The 17,355-nt window shown below is 34.9% G+C and overlaps 1 protein-coding gene across 12 annotated transcripts in view; it reads left to right on the top strand.

The window, feature by feature from the left end:
• PTPRC (protein tyrosine phosphatase receptor type C) overlaps nucleotides 1-17,355 on the top strand; it is a 62,781-nt gene that overhangs the window by 36,814 nt on the left and 8,612 nt on the right. For all 12 annotated transcript variants that reach the window (XM_040566221.1, XM_040566219.1, XM_040566214.1 and 9 more), the window contains 16 exons: nucleotides 84-116; nucleotides 901-1,122; nucleotides 1,600-1,725; nucleotides 2,985-3,125; nucleotides 4,015-4,149; nucleotides 5,648-5,800; nucleotides 8,729-8,919; nucleotides 10,608-10,668; nucleotides 12,009-12,117; nucleotides 13,329-13,360; nucleotides 14,507-14,622; nucleotides 15,124-15,214; nucleotides 15,308-15,384; nucleotides 15,616-15,652; nucleotides 16,083-16,180; nucleotides 16,514-16,639. In XM_040566221.1, coding sequence (XP_040422155.1) covers nucleotides 84-116; nucleotides 901-1,122; nucleotides 1,600-1,725; nucleotides 2,985-3,125; nucleotides 4,015-4,149; nucleotides 5,648-5,800; nucleotides 8,729-8,919; nucleotides 10,608-10,668; nucleotides 12,009-12,117; nucleotides 13,329-13,360; nucleotides 14,507-14,622; nucleotides 15,124-15,214; nucleotides 15,308-15,384; nucleotides 15,616-15,652; nucleotides 16,083-16,180; nucleotides 16,514-16,639 — 1,748 coding nt within the window. The remainder of the gene's footprint in view (nucleotides 1-83; nucleotides 117-900; nucleotides 1,123-1,599; nucleotides 1,726-2,984; nucleotides 3,126-4,014; nucleotides 4,150-5,647; nucleotides 5,801-8,728; nucleotides 8,920-10,607; nucleotides 10,669-12,008; nucleotides 12,118-13,328; nucleotides 13,361-14,506; nucleotides 14,623-15,123; nucleotides 15,215-15,307; nucleotides 15,385-15,615; nucleotides 15,653-16,082; nucleotides 16,181-16,513; nucleotides 16,640-17,355) is intronic.

Genomic DNA, 17,355 nt, shown 5'->3' with positions numbered 1-17,355 from the left:
ACAGTACCAGTTGTCTTCCTCTAATGCTCTGTGAAAATCATACTTGCTGAAGTACACCTTCATTTTGTTTTCTTCTCTTATAGTAAGTCCCTCAGTGACAACTGAAGAACCTTGTGGTAAGAACCAAACCCCTTATTTATCTCAGCCCTGATATTTGAACAAATCACTAAACTCAGCAAAAATTGATCACTAAAACAAATGAGTTACCATTTCAATTTGCTTTATAAACTGTCTCATGCTTCTGAAAGACTTGCATTAAAGTTATTAACAGTTCTGGTCTTCTCATCTTTATTTATAGTTCTGTTGAATTGCCTTTGAACTAGGCTGTCGATGTAAGGGCTGCAGAAGAGATCTGCTTTCATTCAGCTAGGCTCTCTCTAATTTTTCCCCATAATGCCAATGAACACATGCTGCAAACTGCAGTTCATAACTTTAGTAAATCCAAAGCTTGGATATTGGTTTCTCTTTCTTCAAAATGAGAGCGCTGTCCCTTCCCCAGTTTTCAGAAGTGGCTTTTATTGTTTAATGGTTATGAAATGTTTTAAATGAGAAAAACTGAAATTTCTGGACAAACAAAGGATTCAATGTGTCAAAATAAAATATTTCACTTTGAATTAACATTTTAAATTTAAAAAAAATGTAATTCTGGAATGTTAATCTTTTTAATTCTTTGGTTTTCCTTACTAGAAAATGATTTAAAAGAATATTTTCCTAAGGAAATTTTCTGTTTTAAATATTTTTAAGGTAAAAAATAAAATTAAAAATAAAGCAAGCAATTTTGCTGTATTTTCTGATTCTTTAACACCTGTGATGCTGAGGATACCAGATACCATAAAACATTTAAGAGTCCTTAAAAATTGTCATAAAATGATTGTTTGTTTTTTTATCCTTCTCTTTTAGATGATAATATGTCCTACATCATAGGAAATGGAACAGACGAGAAAAACATGGTTGAAGTTACACTGAATTATCTCAAAAAAAACAGAGAATATGCTATTTGGCTCAGAGATGAGGTGAAGTCATGGGTGAATGTCAGCACCAACACAGCAAAACTTAACATATGCGAAATGTATACAGTTAGATCTAACAACTGCACAGACATAAATATAATTATTCCACCTGGTAGGTATAGAAGGGTCTTAGTAATTTCCCTCCTTCCCTCCTTCCCTCCACATGCAGTAATACAGCTTTCATGGATTTCATTGTCTATTTTTGTTTTTACAGAGAATCAGACAGAGGTTTTCTTGTAAAAATATAATTTTTTCATTGTAAAGGAAAAGTGAACTTTGTCTGCATCAGCCATACGCAGCATGGCTAGCAATAACAAGGCTGGCCAGCACCTGAGAGCTACTATCTATGTTGGATGTTTTGTTCACTAAAGTTATTGCTTTTGTTGAATTAAAAGTTTCATTTATGATTTGAATACAACAATTGTTTTTGTCTAATGAATATTTTTTAAATTTCATCTTCTTGTTAAATTCTTTGCATATCATTTTGTGCCAATTATATCTTCATATTGCAGAACAAATTAACAAATATAAAAAATAAAGAATCAATACAGCTAATGTCACATTGATATTTAATATTAATCCTTTCTAGATAAAAGCAAGTGTTCTTTAGAAAAGAAGATTGTTAACAGCACATCTGTACAGTTCTGTTTCAAAGACAATACCTCAGATACAGATTGCTCAGGTGCCTGTAATAATGTGAGTGTTAGCTGTGAAGGTAAGACACTTCTAACATAATTTAAAATGCTAATTTATTTATTTATTAAGCAATATAGATGTTGTCTTTGGACGAGATTGGCAGATTTAAATTAATTGTGCCAGAGTGAGGGAAGAGGTGTTCAGAATTTCTGGGGTGGGCAGGTTAGGGACTACCATTCCACACACTGCAGAAGATCTGGGGGAGAGTTCAAGCCCAGACAGCTCATTCCTTGAGTTTACCAGCTTCACAAATTGCAGACTTTTGGAGGTGTTGAGCTCCTGCTTGATGGCCTGAAGGGGAGCTGAGAGCTTGGAAATCTGAGTGTCTCCTGTGAGCTGCTCCCTTGCAGGCTAAGTGCGTAGCTGGCTCTGCAGGTTCGTGGATAGCTGAGTATGGACACTGTTCTTGGAGCTTGCCAGCCTTGGAGACTGAGAAAACATTGGCTTAAAATAAATGGTGTGGTAAAGAAGATATGCATGCTTCATATCCTCATGGTCTAGAAAAATGCATGATGAATGTTCTCTTCAATGTTTTTATCAATGACCTGGACACAGGAGTTGAGTGCACAGTAAGCAAGTTTGCAGATGATACTAAACTGGAGGAGCTGTCACTTCCCTTGAGGGTAGAGAGGTCTTGCAGAGAGATCTTGATAGAGCAGAGCACTGGACAATCACCAACTGTATGAAATTTAATAAGAGCATATGCTGGATTCTGCACATGGGATGGTGTAATCCTAGATGTATATATAGTCTGGGGGACAAGTTGCTGCAGTGCAACCCTCTAGAGAGGGATCTGGGGGTTTTGGTTGATGGTAAGCTCAAAACAGGTCAACAACATGGCCTGGTCACCAAAAAGGCCAACCGTATTGTGGGGTGTGTTAAGCAATATATAGCTAATCACTTGAAAGAAGTGATTGTCCCACTCTACCTAGCATTGGTATGGCCTCGCCTTGAGTACTGTGTGCAGCTTTGGGGTCCACAATATAAAAGGGATATAAAAATAGGAGTGTTAGTGATGGAAAGTAAAGATCTATGCAAATTGAATTGATATAAAAGAACCTAGAACCCAGTCACTTGGGTTCACTAGGTCGTACGCTTTTCTGTTTGGGATATTCTGGTAGTGTACTAAAAATTATGTTGAATAAATATGGTAGAGCAAATCCTAGTTAAGATGGTATAATATATTTTTAGATATGATTTGATATACTTTTAGATATATGATATACTTTTAGAGTTGTGAAAAATATGGGTAAGCCATTTTTGTGTCTACCTTTCCAGAAACATCTCAGAAATCATATGGATCTTGCATATTAATGAACAATTTAACAGCTGACCATCCTTACAAATGCAATCACACAGTAAAGTATTTTGGAAATGAGTTTGTCCTCGAATCCTTCGATATAGAAACAGAATATGATGGCAAGTATAATACTTAATTTTGCTTTGCATTCCACATATTTCTAGAAACACCCATTACAAATCCCACTGTCTGTGCTTCCTGGAGGATGAAGTTAAATTTTGAGCAGCATGCTCAGCCAGTCTCAGGTTCTCCTCCAGCTCTTATCACCCCATCTCCTGTGCTTATGGTAGTTCTTTGACCACAGTCAGTTGTCCTTTCTCCCTCCAACCCCAGACTCAGACCTGCAGTCTCAAGCCTTCCTCTCCTTCCCTAAGAGACTGTGACTTTTTATTTTTAAGGATGAGAAAGTGACAAAATGTAAGCAATTTTCAATGAAGATGAAGGCAAAAGAAAAAAAAAAGTGCAGCCCTAGAGAAAAACAAGTATCAAATTCTTGCTTGTGAAGAAATATGATAGAATAATTGCAAAGAATGTCTCCAGATAAAATGATAAAGTCTTATACAGCATTGTCCTTGGAAATGGCTTAGCATTATTTTATAAATTAAACAGAAAATCACCTTAAATCAAGTAACCTGCAAAGAAAATTTCAGGATAGAAATTTAAAGTTGGTTAAAATTATAAGGAAATCAAAACAATGTATAATAATTGGAATTGTTGAATAATTTTAGTAAGATGTGATATTGCTGTATTCACCTATATCCTGAATCAATTAAATTTATGAAATTACTCTAATTTGGTGCTGTTATATGTACTCTATAATTGTGTATAATTTCTCTGAATGAAATAGACTATGCAAAATCTTACATTATTGCTATCTTGCTTTAATATCCAGTGAAATTGAGTTTAATTAAAGTAGATATAAAAAGGAATATTTTGCATTTTCATTCTAACTTTTCCTCCCATCCATTTTTTTAAAACAAACAAACAAACAAACAAACAAAAAAACAGCTCCAGAAGCACCAGAAAATCTTACAGTAGAAATTTCTATCGAAAGTGTAAGAGTTAAGTGGAGACCACCTAGCAAGACTTCAAAGAATCTTATATGTGGCTATACTGTAAACTGCAGTGGCGCTGCTGACCACAGTAAGTATATCCTCTGTTGGTACAAAATAATTCCTCACGTTTTAATATTTAGTGGGCACCAAGCATGAGGCAGTGTCCAAACATACTGGAATTTCTTAAAAATGTCCAGTAAAAACAAGAAATTATTACTGTTGTTGTTGTTGTTGTTGTTCTACAAACCTTTTTTAAAAGTTTCTTTACTTTGAGGTTGCTCCAATTCAACTATGTGGTTATTCAGTTTATCGTTTCAGGACATCACTGTCATCCTTCATTTCTTAAGTATCTGGTATTAAAATGTGACAAGATCATCAGTTGCCTGATCAGTTTCTAGGAAGGTGTTGTCTGCCTCAGAAAATGCACCTATAGCTTGCTCATTTATTCTCAGAGAAGATATATTCTCATCTAAAAGTTTCAATTTTTCACAAATCAGAAGTTTGTGGGGAAGTGGAATAATTTTTCTAGGTGAAAACTTTTTTTTTTTTTTTTTTTTAGAAAGTTTAAGGACAATTGATACAAAAACTTTTAGCAGTTATCTTCCCTTAGGATTTTTTTTCCCTGTTTCAGCTTAACATGATAAGCTTGGTGGGTTCTAGTAAAGCAACACTGAACCTATTTATTCCTCCAAGAATGACAACAGGAACTGAATTTCTAAGAAGGACTATGGATCTGTGTACACTTACTGAAATGGTGGGAAGAGCAGAAAGGGAGCTGCCTTCTGTGTAACATTAATGTATGTAAAAGTCAGGGGGTCCTAAGTACAGAGGGTGGCATAGTCATGCTTACAGAGGTAAAGCCAGGTACTTGTCTTTTACTAAGCATTCTCTCCTTTCATATGTGCTGTTTCTGTGGTCGGTCTGGCTTGGCCAATGTAGGAGACCTAGGTAGTATGCTTGGGTGTGAGGAGGTCTCATCTGAAGCAGCTGTGCTTCATGGAGACATCGAAAAGCCATTGCTCCTCAATTCTCCAGGCCACCAAAGCCCCAGTTGTGGTGTGTGTAGTAGCTTTGCTCATGCTGCTCCTCAAACAATACCTTTCTGTCCTGCTTGCCACCACTGAAAGCAGATGGCATCTCCTGCATCATTACCAGAACAAGCTTGTCCAGTGTGCAGAGTGACTTCAGACATTTATCTAGTAACCTCTTCCCAAGCTGAACAGTTTTCACTTTTTTTTACAGAGTTTCGTGATACTTGAAAGTATCAGCCTCTCTTTGTCTGTGCCTTATGTTAGTTTTTAATTATGCTTGTTTTAATGACATACTGAGGATGTAAAACAAAACAAAACAAACAAAAAACGTCAACTTCCTACTTGTTTATTTGGGGAATATATATATTCTTCTTCCTGAGCCTTCATTCCTTCATTTAGCATTAATGAGCAAGACAAACCAACCAAGCCTCCTTAGGACAAAGTAATTAAAATGGAAGTACACAACAGTGGTTTTAGATAGCTCTGATGAGGTGAAAGAGTTTCTGTGCTCCTAACATATATATCTATATCTTTTTTTTTTTTTTCTTTTTGAAGGGACAAATGACACTGAGTTTACTTGTGAAGGATTAACACCTTATACCAAACCTTATGCCAAATTTGATGTGTCTGTAGCTGCATATATATGTAGCAGACGTAGAGAAATTGTGGGAAAATATAGCAAAACCAATTCTACAACAGAACCAGGAGGTAAGTTTTGTTTGCTAACTGTTATGGACAATGTTGACCTTAACACGAGAAATATGTACTTTCTTATTGTACTTTACATTTTTATAGATGTTATTACTACTACTCAATAAACTGATTAACATTAGATTTTTTTTTACTAATGTTTATATCATTAACTTCTAATCATTTAATTTTAATCTATTTTTAATTTATTCATTTACTGTTTTTATCTGTACTAGATTTTTCAAAAAAAATCTGCGTTCATTTGGAATTTTTTAGAAGACTTTAGAAAGCTTTATATCTTCATGTAAAGAGAACATTCAAATTAAGCAAAAAGAGAAAGAGAAACATCTTTGTGGAATGAAAGCTACAAAGATGTGCGGAACGTACCTTCTATTCTGTAGCTGCCTGGTTGCTCTAAGCAGACCTGCATGGCCAAGGATACACCAATACTAACGTCTGTACTGTGTTTCAGTTAGTTTGGGTGTACATATGCGCAGTCAAATTCTAAGACTCCACATTAGGTTATAGACAAAAAGCATACCTAGCATTGTGCTGTCAGAAAGGTCTGTCCTCCATGGGAAGACTATCCCCTTGGCCAGGATTCCTTGTTTCACATACATGTTCTACCAATATAACTACAAGAAGAGCTGAAAAAATACAGATTTTAAAGATATTTCCTGATTTTCTGATGCAGACATTACTACTTCCTAATTTATTGTTGCTGTTTAATTAGTTTGTTAGTTTGGGAGGGGTGGTGGTGGTGGTGGTGTTGCAGTTATTTTAGTGGTTTTTTTGTTGTTGTTGTTCCTTTTTATCTTCAGATGTAGGGGCTCTTACTGTTCTCATTCCTTCTTTGAGCAAAAAAAAAAAAAATTAAAAAAAAATCATGTTTGTCTAATTTCTTCCAGTACTTTTTTTAGCTCTAGTTCCACCACCTCTAGGCTCATCTAATATAGAGGTACAGCTACAGGGAAACTATGATGGTTTATACCTGCTAGGATAATAAATTAATATTTTCTTTATTGCACTGAATAATCAAAAATTACTTTTTGGTGAAAAATAAAATGTTATTTTTGTGCTAGTGATGGTAGGCTTTTTATGTGTGTGTATGTTTTTTGTTTGTTTTTGTGTTTTTTTATTGTTGTTTTCCTAATATTAGGAAAAAATAAAAATCTTTCATTGCTTTTAGCACTTCTGTAAAGTTTGTAGAGTTGGATATATAAGAACGCTAAATCTGACTGCTATTGTTATTAAAGTTGTTTCACTACGTCTTTGGGAAATAGTTCTGGCAGACTATTCTTTTGAATTTTGAATCCTATCTCTCTTTGGAATATACAGAGCTTTTGCATCCAGTTTTAAATATTATCCATGAAAACAGTGGAATTTCCCTATTACTCTGTGTCATTGGGCTAACAAGTTTTAGATTCTATTTGGAACAATATGGAGATCAAAATTATCACCTGAAACCCCATAGGGAAACAAATAAACAACTGGTAAATGAATGGATCGATAATGTAATATATTTGATCTGAGACTTAACTGTAACCAAAACTGAAAAATATACTTAATTTTTAAACAGTCCTAATATCAGCACGATGATCCTTTTTTTTTCTTTCTTTATGATTATCTAGTATGAGCATATTTGCATTTTGGAAACCCCACTTTCTGGGGCTATACTCATATTTTAATACCTCGGGTGGAGATTATGTTCCATGACACAAGTTTAAGGGTCTAGAAAATCAAAACAAGACAAAAAAACACACAGTTCTCATATTTTTTGAGGAAGTAACACTTTGCTTGCCTTCATGAATTAATGGTATTAAACATTCTCCAGGTGATACAGCAGCAGATAACATGATCAATCTGATACTGCAAGAGTTTTGTTTCTTGAAGAGGAGAATATATCATTAGAGCTCAACTCCTTGGGACTAGAAAAAATGACATTTTGTAAAATATTTTTCTGTCCTCAGCAAACACATTCCCTCAGGAAATGCCCACTTTCTCCTCACCACAGCTTTTTCAGTAGCATGCTGGGTAGGAAATTCACAGACTTGCCCTGTGCATAAAAATGCACACCACCACCCGCCCATCCAAGTCGTATGTCCTGCTAGCTCCTAGATGAAATCTGCTCATAAAGCCACACACAGCTTAACTCTTCATATGAAGAAAAAAACAACTGCACTTTTTTTTTTTTTTTTTTTTTTTTTTTTAATATAGTGGCTTGCAAGTTGAAGGAATTTTGAAGAAAATTTCTACGGTGGCCTTCTACTGAGATGTGGCTAATAAAGCTACGTTATGCTGAAGGTTATTTACTTTCTGACTTTCTGAAAGGGTTAAAAAACTTTCAAGGAAAGATCCCCATTCTCAAACCCTTTAGCTGCAACATACAAAATTAGAGCTAGGAAACAAATTAGCCTTAGCAGATTTATAATCATTAAAAAGTAAAAAGTTTCTGTTGTTTTTTAGGCCAGTTTTAGGACAAGGTGACACTTGAAGCAAAAGAATACTTTTGCAAAATACAGCAGTAAGTTCTGATAGGAAAATCAAGTTACAGCAGCTTTGAAACTTAGACACTGACTTATACTGAAAATTTTGTTTGTTCCCATGTTTTGTCTGTTGTCTCATGTTCCTGAAATGAGAAAGTGATGTCAGTAGCAAGAGGTGAAGTTGCCATCTTATTATCTCTGGCAGCTTGACTGTTGGTAGAGTTCTGGTCCTCCCAGCTGTTTCAGCTCCCTTTTACAGCTTTTCCAGCTTGGATAAGGCTATGATTAACCCAGCATTGATTTTATTTATCTTGTTAAATTGCGACTGAAATTTTTAATGAAGAAATTGTTTGACATTATTAAGAGAGAAGATAACAAATAAACATGAACACATGTGGTTATTAAAATATTTGGTTTCAAGTTATGAGAATGGAAGGAGTAACACTTCTTTTATAAATAGTACCAGATCCAGTGACTGATGTCCGTCTACATCTGGAAGACGATAATGTCGTCAACATTACCTGCAAAAATCAACAAGTGTACGGGAAAGAAACACGGTTTCTATTATCCTGGAATGCTGGAAAAAGAAATGAAAGTACATGTGCTTTTCAAATACGAGATCTCTCATACTTGACAAATTATAGCTTTAAAGTAAGTAAGCTTATGAAGCTAAACATCTAAAAAAACCTATATTTTCATTGTTTAGGTGTATTATACTTGATCTTTGAGAAAAAGGCAAATATGGTGAATCTGTAGGCCAGAGATGTAAAGAAGTAGCTGTTACTTATGAAATAAAATGTCTCTGCATATGTTTCTAGCCATATCAATCAATTCCTTATGTGCTATTCCATATAAGTTCTGCCAGCATGAAAAGTACAAGCTGAATAGCATAGGACAGAGAGAAATTTGGGTGTCTTAAATGTATCTGATATTACAGTGTTTAAAACACATTTAATGAATATCTGGTTGTCATTTCTATCAAAGAGAATAAATATGGAACTTAAGTCTTGAGATCATTGCTCTGAAATTAATTGTTCAAAATTTTTCATTGTACACTGTTCTTCAGCTGTCCCTAATGCTTTAGGGACTAGTTATCATAATGCAGTTTGGATTCTTTTTGTGACATGTTCTTACATCAGCCTTTCACAAACCTGCCCATGTATCCATCTTAAATATATCATTCTCTGAGTTCCCTGTTTACAGGCTTCACTTTCCTGGAGGCTTCCTGCTATGTTGTCGTCTTTTAGGCATTTCATCCTTTTGGCTTTTGTTTGCGAAGCCAGTGGCCTTGTGTCCATCCCTTAATGTGGACAATTGGAATATTTCTTTTTGTCCTGACAGCTTCTCTCAGGAAACATTAGGTTAGAAAGTAACCTGTAGGAATGACAGAGTTTTATTACTCTTAGGAACCAGTTTCACTCATTCTCCTCCTTTTTTAAAAACTCTTTTTCCCCCCTTCATGTCTTCCTGAGGAATGCACTGTCAGAGAGCTTTTGTAGTCTAGACTTTGTTCTGAGCCTTTGTCAATATTTCTCCTACAGATTATGATCAGAAAGCTATGTATTTGGAAAACAAAGATGATCTCCAATAGGAGCAAAAATACTTATGTCCCCTGTAGCACAAACCACACACCCCTGTAGGCCCTTCTCCACAACTTGCAGCGAGAAGCTTGTCTGACAAGAAGTTGGCTTCCAGTTGTCTCAAAACACTGGTTTGTGATTTGAACATATTTTGCCCAATTCTTACTGGAGAAACCAGGGAAAGCCTTATGGCCTTACATAGCAATGAAAAGATTCTGGGTCAAGTTAGGAGAGGCTCAAGAAAAACAGGTCTCCTGTGAAAGCTGGCAGATGTCACAATTTCCTTCTGTCTACTTGCTGAATCGGTCAGGGAATAAACAAAAGGGTACCCACAACACTCTTTGGTTTAGTGAGGTTTTGACTCTGCTGCAATGGTTTTCTGGCTTTTGCAGTTGGAGAAGCTTCTTGCTATATATATATTGTATATATATACAACAACAATGTATATGTTGTTGTTGTTGTTGAGATGCATCTGATTTTGATTTTGTAAACTGTCTCTCCTCTTGCACTAACATTTTTATTCAGTCATAAACATATTTCTGGATCTAGATCTTGCTGTAACGTAAGTGGAAATATGAGATGCACTGTAAAGGACTGTATGAAGATTGACAACAGATCATGCTGTCAGTGAGGTTTATTCTTTGAAAATAGATGGATGTATTTCAAAGACCCATAGTTCTTTGCTTTTGAAAACAAATTATGCAGGCATTTTACTTGCTATATCTTAACATTTTTATTATTCTCACCCGCTGCATGCAGGTCAGTGTGCATAATGGCGAATATGAAGGAAACCCAGTAATTCAGAGTATAAAAACCAGATGTAAGTAAATAAATATGGCATTTTTACTTTTTGTCTTTAGCATAGTATAGAGTAATAGTGTAAATTGTGAATTCTATTACAGTTGTTTCTAAATAAAAATCCAATCTGCCTATTTTTATAGTTATATATATAAAATATATCTGCATTAAAAAAAAAAAAAGAGTATCCTCCTTCAGCATTAATGTAATGAATGATGTTGACAAGTCATCAAACATGACTCAGAATAACTACATAGCTGTGGCTTCTTCAGGAAACGTTCTAATGTGATTAGAAATTCATTCTTCTGACTTATATTATTCACTTTAGAATTATTTTCCTGTGTTCAGATACTGTGTTTCAGGAGCTGAACATGTGTGAGTTGTCAGGGATTCCCCATTCCCATGGAGTTTGTGTGTCCAATGCCAAAAATTATGAGAAAGTCCAAGTATTGTAGACATGGGAAGTACTGTAGACAAGAGAAATAAATAAATAAGAATTTTATTTATTACTTATCTCAAGTAACTTATACACCTGGAAGGCTTTTTCCATTGCATCTTTTTGGGAACTTTACCTTCACATCTGCCATTGGAGTCTAACCAACAGTAAGGGTCACAGGGAACCTGTCATTGATGCTCCCAAATGAGAAGGCCTGTTTTGAATTCAATTCAAAATGACAGCTGAGTTAAAGAAATTGGATAAAAGACATTTTTGTTTGAAGAATATGTTACTGAAGTGTCCTTGTAGCACTGGCAAGAGCTGAAAGGAAAAAAAAAAAACATTAAAAAGAGGTAAATTAATAAATTAATTTAGGAACAGATCTTTTTCTGACCAAATACACAAAACTTCACATATTATTTCATATAATGAGTAACTGATTACAGGATAATTCAGTCCTACAGCTGGGCAGGCTGCACTTCTTGGCTGAGCTCCTGGAGCTGGGGATGAGACACTGCATTCCCTCTGTCACACAGTGTGACAGCCTTGAAAACCAGAAGCAGCTGGCAGCTCCCCTGCTCACATGTACAGCTCACGCAGACCATGTCAATGCCAGGCCAGTGAGTGAGATGTAGCATCTCAACAGGTGGACATGAAGAACTTAAGTGAAAGTTTTCTTAATGAAAAAGTTCTCTCCTTGTCAGTGAGCTTGGCATTTTTTAACTTTTAAATAACAAACCTAAATTCAATATTTAAAAATAATTGCTTAGTTCTTTTAATCAAAAAACAAACAAATGAAAAAAAAAATCGAGGCTGGTTCTGTATAGAGATTTTTTAAAAACAAAGAGAGAAAAAAAAAGTATGTTTTATGCTCTTAATTATTTATTTGAAAAATAATATATATTTTTTTCTTTTCCTGTCCCTAGATAACTCTAGGGCCCTGATCATATTCTTGGTGTTCTTGATTGTTGTGACATCAATTGCTTTGCTATTGGTTCTGTATAAAATCTATGACCTTCACCAAAAAAAGCTTAGGTAAGCTTCATATTTCTCTCCATTCCTTATAAAAATGTTATTTTTTATTTTTTTATTTTTTATTTTTCAATGATATTTCACAACAGGTAGTGCAAAAGTGTTAGAAGTTTCGTATTTCACTAATACATGGAAAAGACATCCTTTCATCTTTTCATCCTTTCAAAAAAAAAAAAAACCAACCTCAAAATCGCTCTTGGTGGTTTGTCTGGCAATGTAAATACAATGAACGAGATTTAAAATCTCTCTAGTGTACCTTTTTTCAGGCCACAGAAGAATTATTCTGTCAGAACAATATGCTTTGTTACTACTTTTGTGAAAAAATATTCACAAGTATCTGCAAAACCTTTCCTTCATAAAGTAAGTCAAAAGTATTAAAAATAATACACACAAAGTGGCCAGCAGGTGTAGGAAGGTGATTGTCTCCCTCCACTCTGCCCTTGTGAGGTCCCATTTGCAGTGCTGCTTCCAGGTCTGGGGCCCCCAGCACAAGAAGTATGTGGGGCTGTTAGAGCAGGTCCAGATGAGGGCCACAAGATCAGAGGCCTGGAGCACCTCTCCTAAGAAGAAAGGCTGAGAGAGCTGGGGCTGTTCAGTCTGAAGAGAAAGGTCTGGGGAGACCTCTTTGAAGCTTTTCAATACTTAAAGGGGACTTATAAAAAAGATGGAGAGAAAATTTTGCTTGGGCAGATGATGATAGGACCAGGGGCAACGGTTTTAAACTAAAAGATTTAGATTAGATGTTAGGAGGAAATTCTTACTCAGAGGGTGGTGAGGCACTGGAACAGGCTTCCCAGAGAAGTTGTGGATGCCCCATCCATAGCGAAGTGTTCAAAGCCAGGTTGGACGAGGCAACCAGAACTAGTGGGTTCTCTGCCCATGGCAGAGGGTTTGGAACTAGGCGGTCTTCAAGGTCCCTTCTGACCCAAGCCATTCTATGATATGATTCTATGAAAATTATGCAAGCAGTAAGACTCTTTGATGCAGCTCCCTTGTTTCTCCCCTGTGATAGCGCTAATTGTAGGGCAGGGATCCCAAGCTCCTCTGTACAGGGTCTGTAAGTCCTAGCTGTGTCATTTTTATTTCATAAAGAGCTTGTAATGCTGTCTGTTTACTGAACAGTCTTGTTCATATATGAAACTGTATTTATTTAACTCATTATCAGATATGTCTTACTAGTCAAAGCTTTTACAGATGCTTTTGCTTTTTTACAGCAATTCTTCTGAAGACATCAGCCTCGTAGGAGGTGAGTATCTACATATTTAGCAGGTGGAAATAAAATTAGTCACGTCTTACTGCCACTTTTGGATTGTTTACATTCTAGGTTTTATATGTAGATTACAGATATTGACATGATAAAACCTACTTTAGAGAAAAACAAACAAAACACACATTCAGTATTTCTCTACATATTGAAATATTGAACTTCAAATATATTCCGGAAGTATTTGTACTTAAATGAACTGAAAGTTTATCAGTTTGAAAACCTGATATTATTTCATTAAAAAAAAAAAATGTTGCCCCAGATTTCCTGTTTCCCTATACCTTCTTAAAATCAAAAATTTTAACATAAAGCAGTACTTTATCACTGTAAAATTTTGAAGGCTTTTGAATTCCAAAGACTGAAACTAAGCATAATGTGTAGCTTTTTGTACAGGATTTCAAAGCTTATGAAGACAAACCGAATAAGTCAATACCAGAAAGCTTCAAGAAAACATCTTTTATTACATTCAAGCCCACAAAAATTAATTACATTAAATTGGAAGTAATACTGTGTTGATATCCAAATCCATTTGCTCAGATACACATAATTGTTTAAACAATCTTTTAAATGGAACTGAAAAATCAGCAGATGTCTAGTTAGAGATGTTAAGCCTTGTTCAATCATTATTATCAAAGATAGTACAGATTATTACAACTCAGAATAAGTTGGAGAAAATTAGGAAAAGTAGGCAACATTTATTGTTATATTTCAAAAGAAATGTTAAGCAGGTTGTTTGTATAGTAATCCATTTAAACATTGCCAGGAAATGGTTAGATCTAAAGTACACCTCCATAATTATTGTGGGTGTTTGGGCTGTCTGTTGCTGTGACCCAAGTATGACAATTGCCACTTTGTGCAAAAGTGCTGTTCATGCAAAGTCCCTGCATGTGGCCTCCTCCTGATGCGTCCACAATTCCACAGCTGAACAAGGTCTGTTCTTCCCAGGACCTGTTTGCTTGTAGATTGTCTGGGGAACAACAGTTTTTGAAAAATAAATATACTCAATTGAAATAACCGGGTTCATCCTTTTGTTAATTTAACTGACAATTTGAGAAGCACATTACATTACTGATATGTAGTTTACATTTTAAAAAACAGTAAAAATAAATGTTCAACATATTTATACAGTTAAAGATGATGAAAGACAGCTTCTGAACATAGAGCCAATACCTTCTGAGAAATTGTTGGAGACATATAAGAGGAAGATTGCTGATGAAGGAAGACTTTTCTTGGATGAATTTCAGGTTTGTCATTGGCTCAAAATATACCACAGATTTGTAGCCAGGTGGTTGGAAAAATTCTGTTCAGGAGCATGTCTAAAGTATATGCACTAGATATGCACTAGTTATAAATAAATAACAAAGAATCTAGAAAATTGAGTGAATTCTTATCTGAGGTCAAATACGGCTTCAGCTAATTTTGCTACCAAATTCTTCTTATGATCCAATGAAAATACTTTTTGTTTTTTTTTTTTCTTTCTGGAGTGGTTCAAAAGTACTTTTTGAGGTTAACTTTCTACAGTCTCTTTCACTAAATAGGCATGGGGATATAAATAATATATAATTGTGGAGATATATAATTAAGGGAGAATACTTTTCATTTATTTTAAACAGAAGTATGTGAAATAGTACTGTATAAAAGTTATCTTCCAGAGTCTTAGTAGCAAATTTCTTTCATATATATTTGATTGTGAGTAGCTCTTTTAATTACATGATTACTAATTAAATAAACACTGTATTTTACAGAGTATTCCTAGAATTTTCACTAAATTTTCAATAAGGGAGGCCAAAAAAAGCCATAATCAGAACAAAAACCGTTACATTGATATCCTTCCATGTGAGTATTTGTTAGTTTTTGCATGTTCTATAAATATTTGTTGTCTCAGTGCCTCAAGACAATATAATTATTTTGTTTAAATACTTTAAACAGATGACCATAACCGTGTTGAGCTCTCTGAGATACCAGGAGATCCAGGATCAGACTATATCAATGCAAGTCATATTGATGTGAGTGATTTCTACTTATAAAACCTCATAGGCTCTATTGAAGAAACCCTGTAATCTGCACATTTCGTGTATGAGACACTCTGAGGATTTCCATTTGAGTTTTTTCAGTCTTTGTAATGTATTTGATATTATTGGAGTTTTGCATATTTAGTTGATTTCTAAATTTGCAAATCTTTTTAAAATGTTCGTATTTTCTTTTTAAAAGTTGAATAACGTTGTACATTTTTACAGGGCTTCAAAGAACCAAGAAAATATATTGCTGCACAAGGTAATTTCTAAACTTAAAAGAATCTGTTTTTTCATTCAACCACTTAGGAAGTAGTCACAAAGTATTAGTGAATTTAAAGAAAAATTGAAAATCTAACATTTTGAAATTAAATGTGAAAAAAGTTGCCAACGAGATTTGACTTCGGGAATTTTGTGAAGATGAACAAATTGTACTTCACAGTCTGATTCTGTGTAGTTTTATGCAAGGGATTTTCATATTTCACAGATATGTACTAAAGATATATGTATATATATATAACTTTTAAAATGTTTTAGCCTAATGGCTGCAGTCATAAAGAAAGCAAACCTGTGGCTGTTATTTGCATGATCTCTGGTGAGTTTTTCAGACTGCGTAGCTAAACATATCAACAAGGCAGCTTTTGTGTAGCTGTACTCTTTTTGAAAAAATCCCTTAATATATCTCCTGCCAGGCCCCAAGGATGAAACCACAGATGATTTCTGGAGAATGATCTGGGAGCAGAAGGCAACAATTATTGTCATGGTTACTCGCTGTGAGGAAGGAAACAGGGTGAGAAATACCCATCCATCCATCCATCCATCCATCCATCCATCCATCCATCCATTCTTTTGTGGATTCTTTTTGTGGAACAGAACAGGTTGCTGTGCACCTATTGTATAGTATTGTCGCTTTATGTTACAAGTTAAATTCCATGGATATTTGGAATTATTTGGCAGTAATGTCCTAAGTAGTGACCACCTTTTCAGGAGAGGACAAGACCTATGAGAAACTGGAAAACCATACTAAGTTGCTGTCTATTTAAAATCAGACTTCCTTCTAGCTCTCTACTGTCTGCCACTTTGCTGTCATGCTTGCTCACCAGTTAACTTCATGTCTTTGTAGAACAAATGTGCCCAGTACTGGCCATCAATGGAGAACGGCTCTGCAACATACGGGGACATTATTGTGAAGATCAACGAAAGTAAAATGTGTCCAGACTATATAATTCAGAAACTACATATCACAAAGGTAAGTTGACTCAGGAGTGTAAGACTGACTGGAGTTGGAATGTGTATTTGGAGTCTGTAGGTTTTGTTAAAAAATTCTTTTAAAGCATGAGAAGAGTCAGCTGTCATTGGAAGATGCCTGCTGGTTTTCCCCAAGCAATATTTGGTTTAAATAAAGACCTGCCACATGTAGGTGTCATTCGTTACAGAAAATATGAGTTAGACATGCATTTCCCAACTTAAAAATGTATTTTCCCTAGTACTCTGGAATCTACTTTTTAAGAGGACACTTAATATACTAAGTATGGAAAACTTAATATTGTGTGTTTTCATTAGATATTTAGCTTGTTTTTAATCCAGAAATTTATCTGGTTTATATGTATCTCAGCGTTGTCTTTTACGAGTAAAATTAATGTGACTCACAGACCACTATTATCTACCTCATAATAGTTGTGCAGTTGTACAGTGTACAAATTCTGGTAATCTCAAGTGCATTTATAAACATAAGCATTTTAAAATTACCATTTGGCTATGTGAAAAGTCACTAAGGCTGGTTAACCCATCTTTTTTATACATCTGAAATCATATTAGTTGCTCTATTTGTAATTGAGAAGAAAATTTGCCATCTAAGGCTAAATGCTCCTCTCATACCCTTTGCAAATATATTCCAGTATGGGGAAGTGGAATATAAATCACAGATCTTCAGCAAAATACTCAAGCAACAGACTCCGCCCATCT

This window comes from Cygnus olor, chromosome 8 (genome assembly GCF_009769625.2).
Source record: "Cygnus olor isolate bCygOlo1 chromosome 8, bCygOlo1.pri.v2, whole genome shotgun sequence".
Lineage (NCBI taxonomy): Eukaryota > Metazoa > Chordata > Aves > Anseriformes > Anatidae > Cygnus > Cygnus olor.
This window is presented reverse-complemented; position numbering and strand designations above follow the sequence as displayed.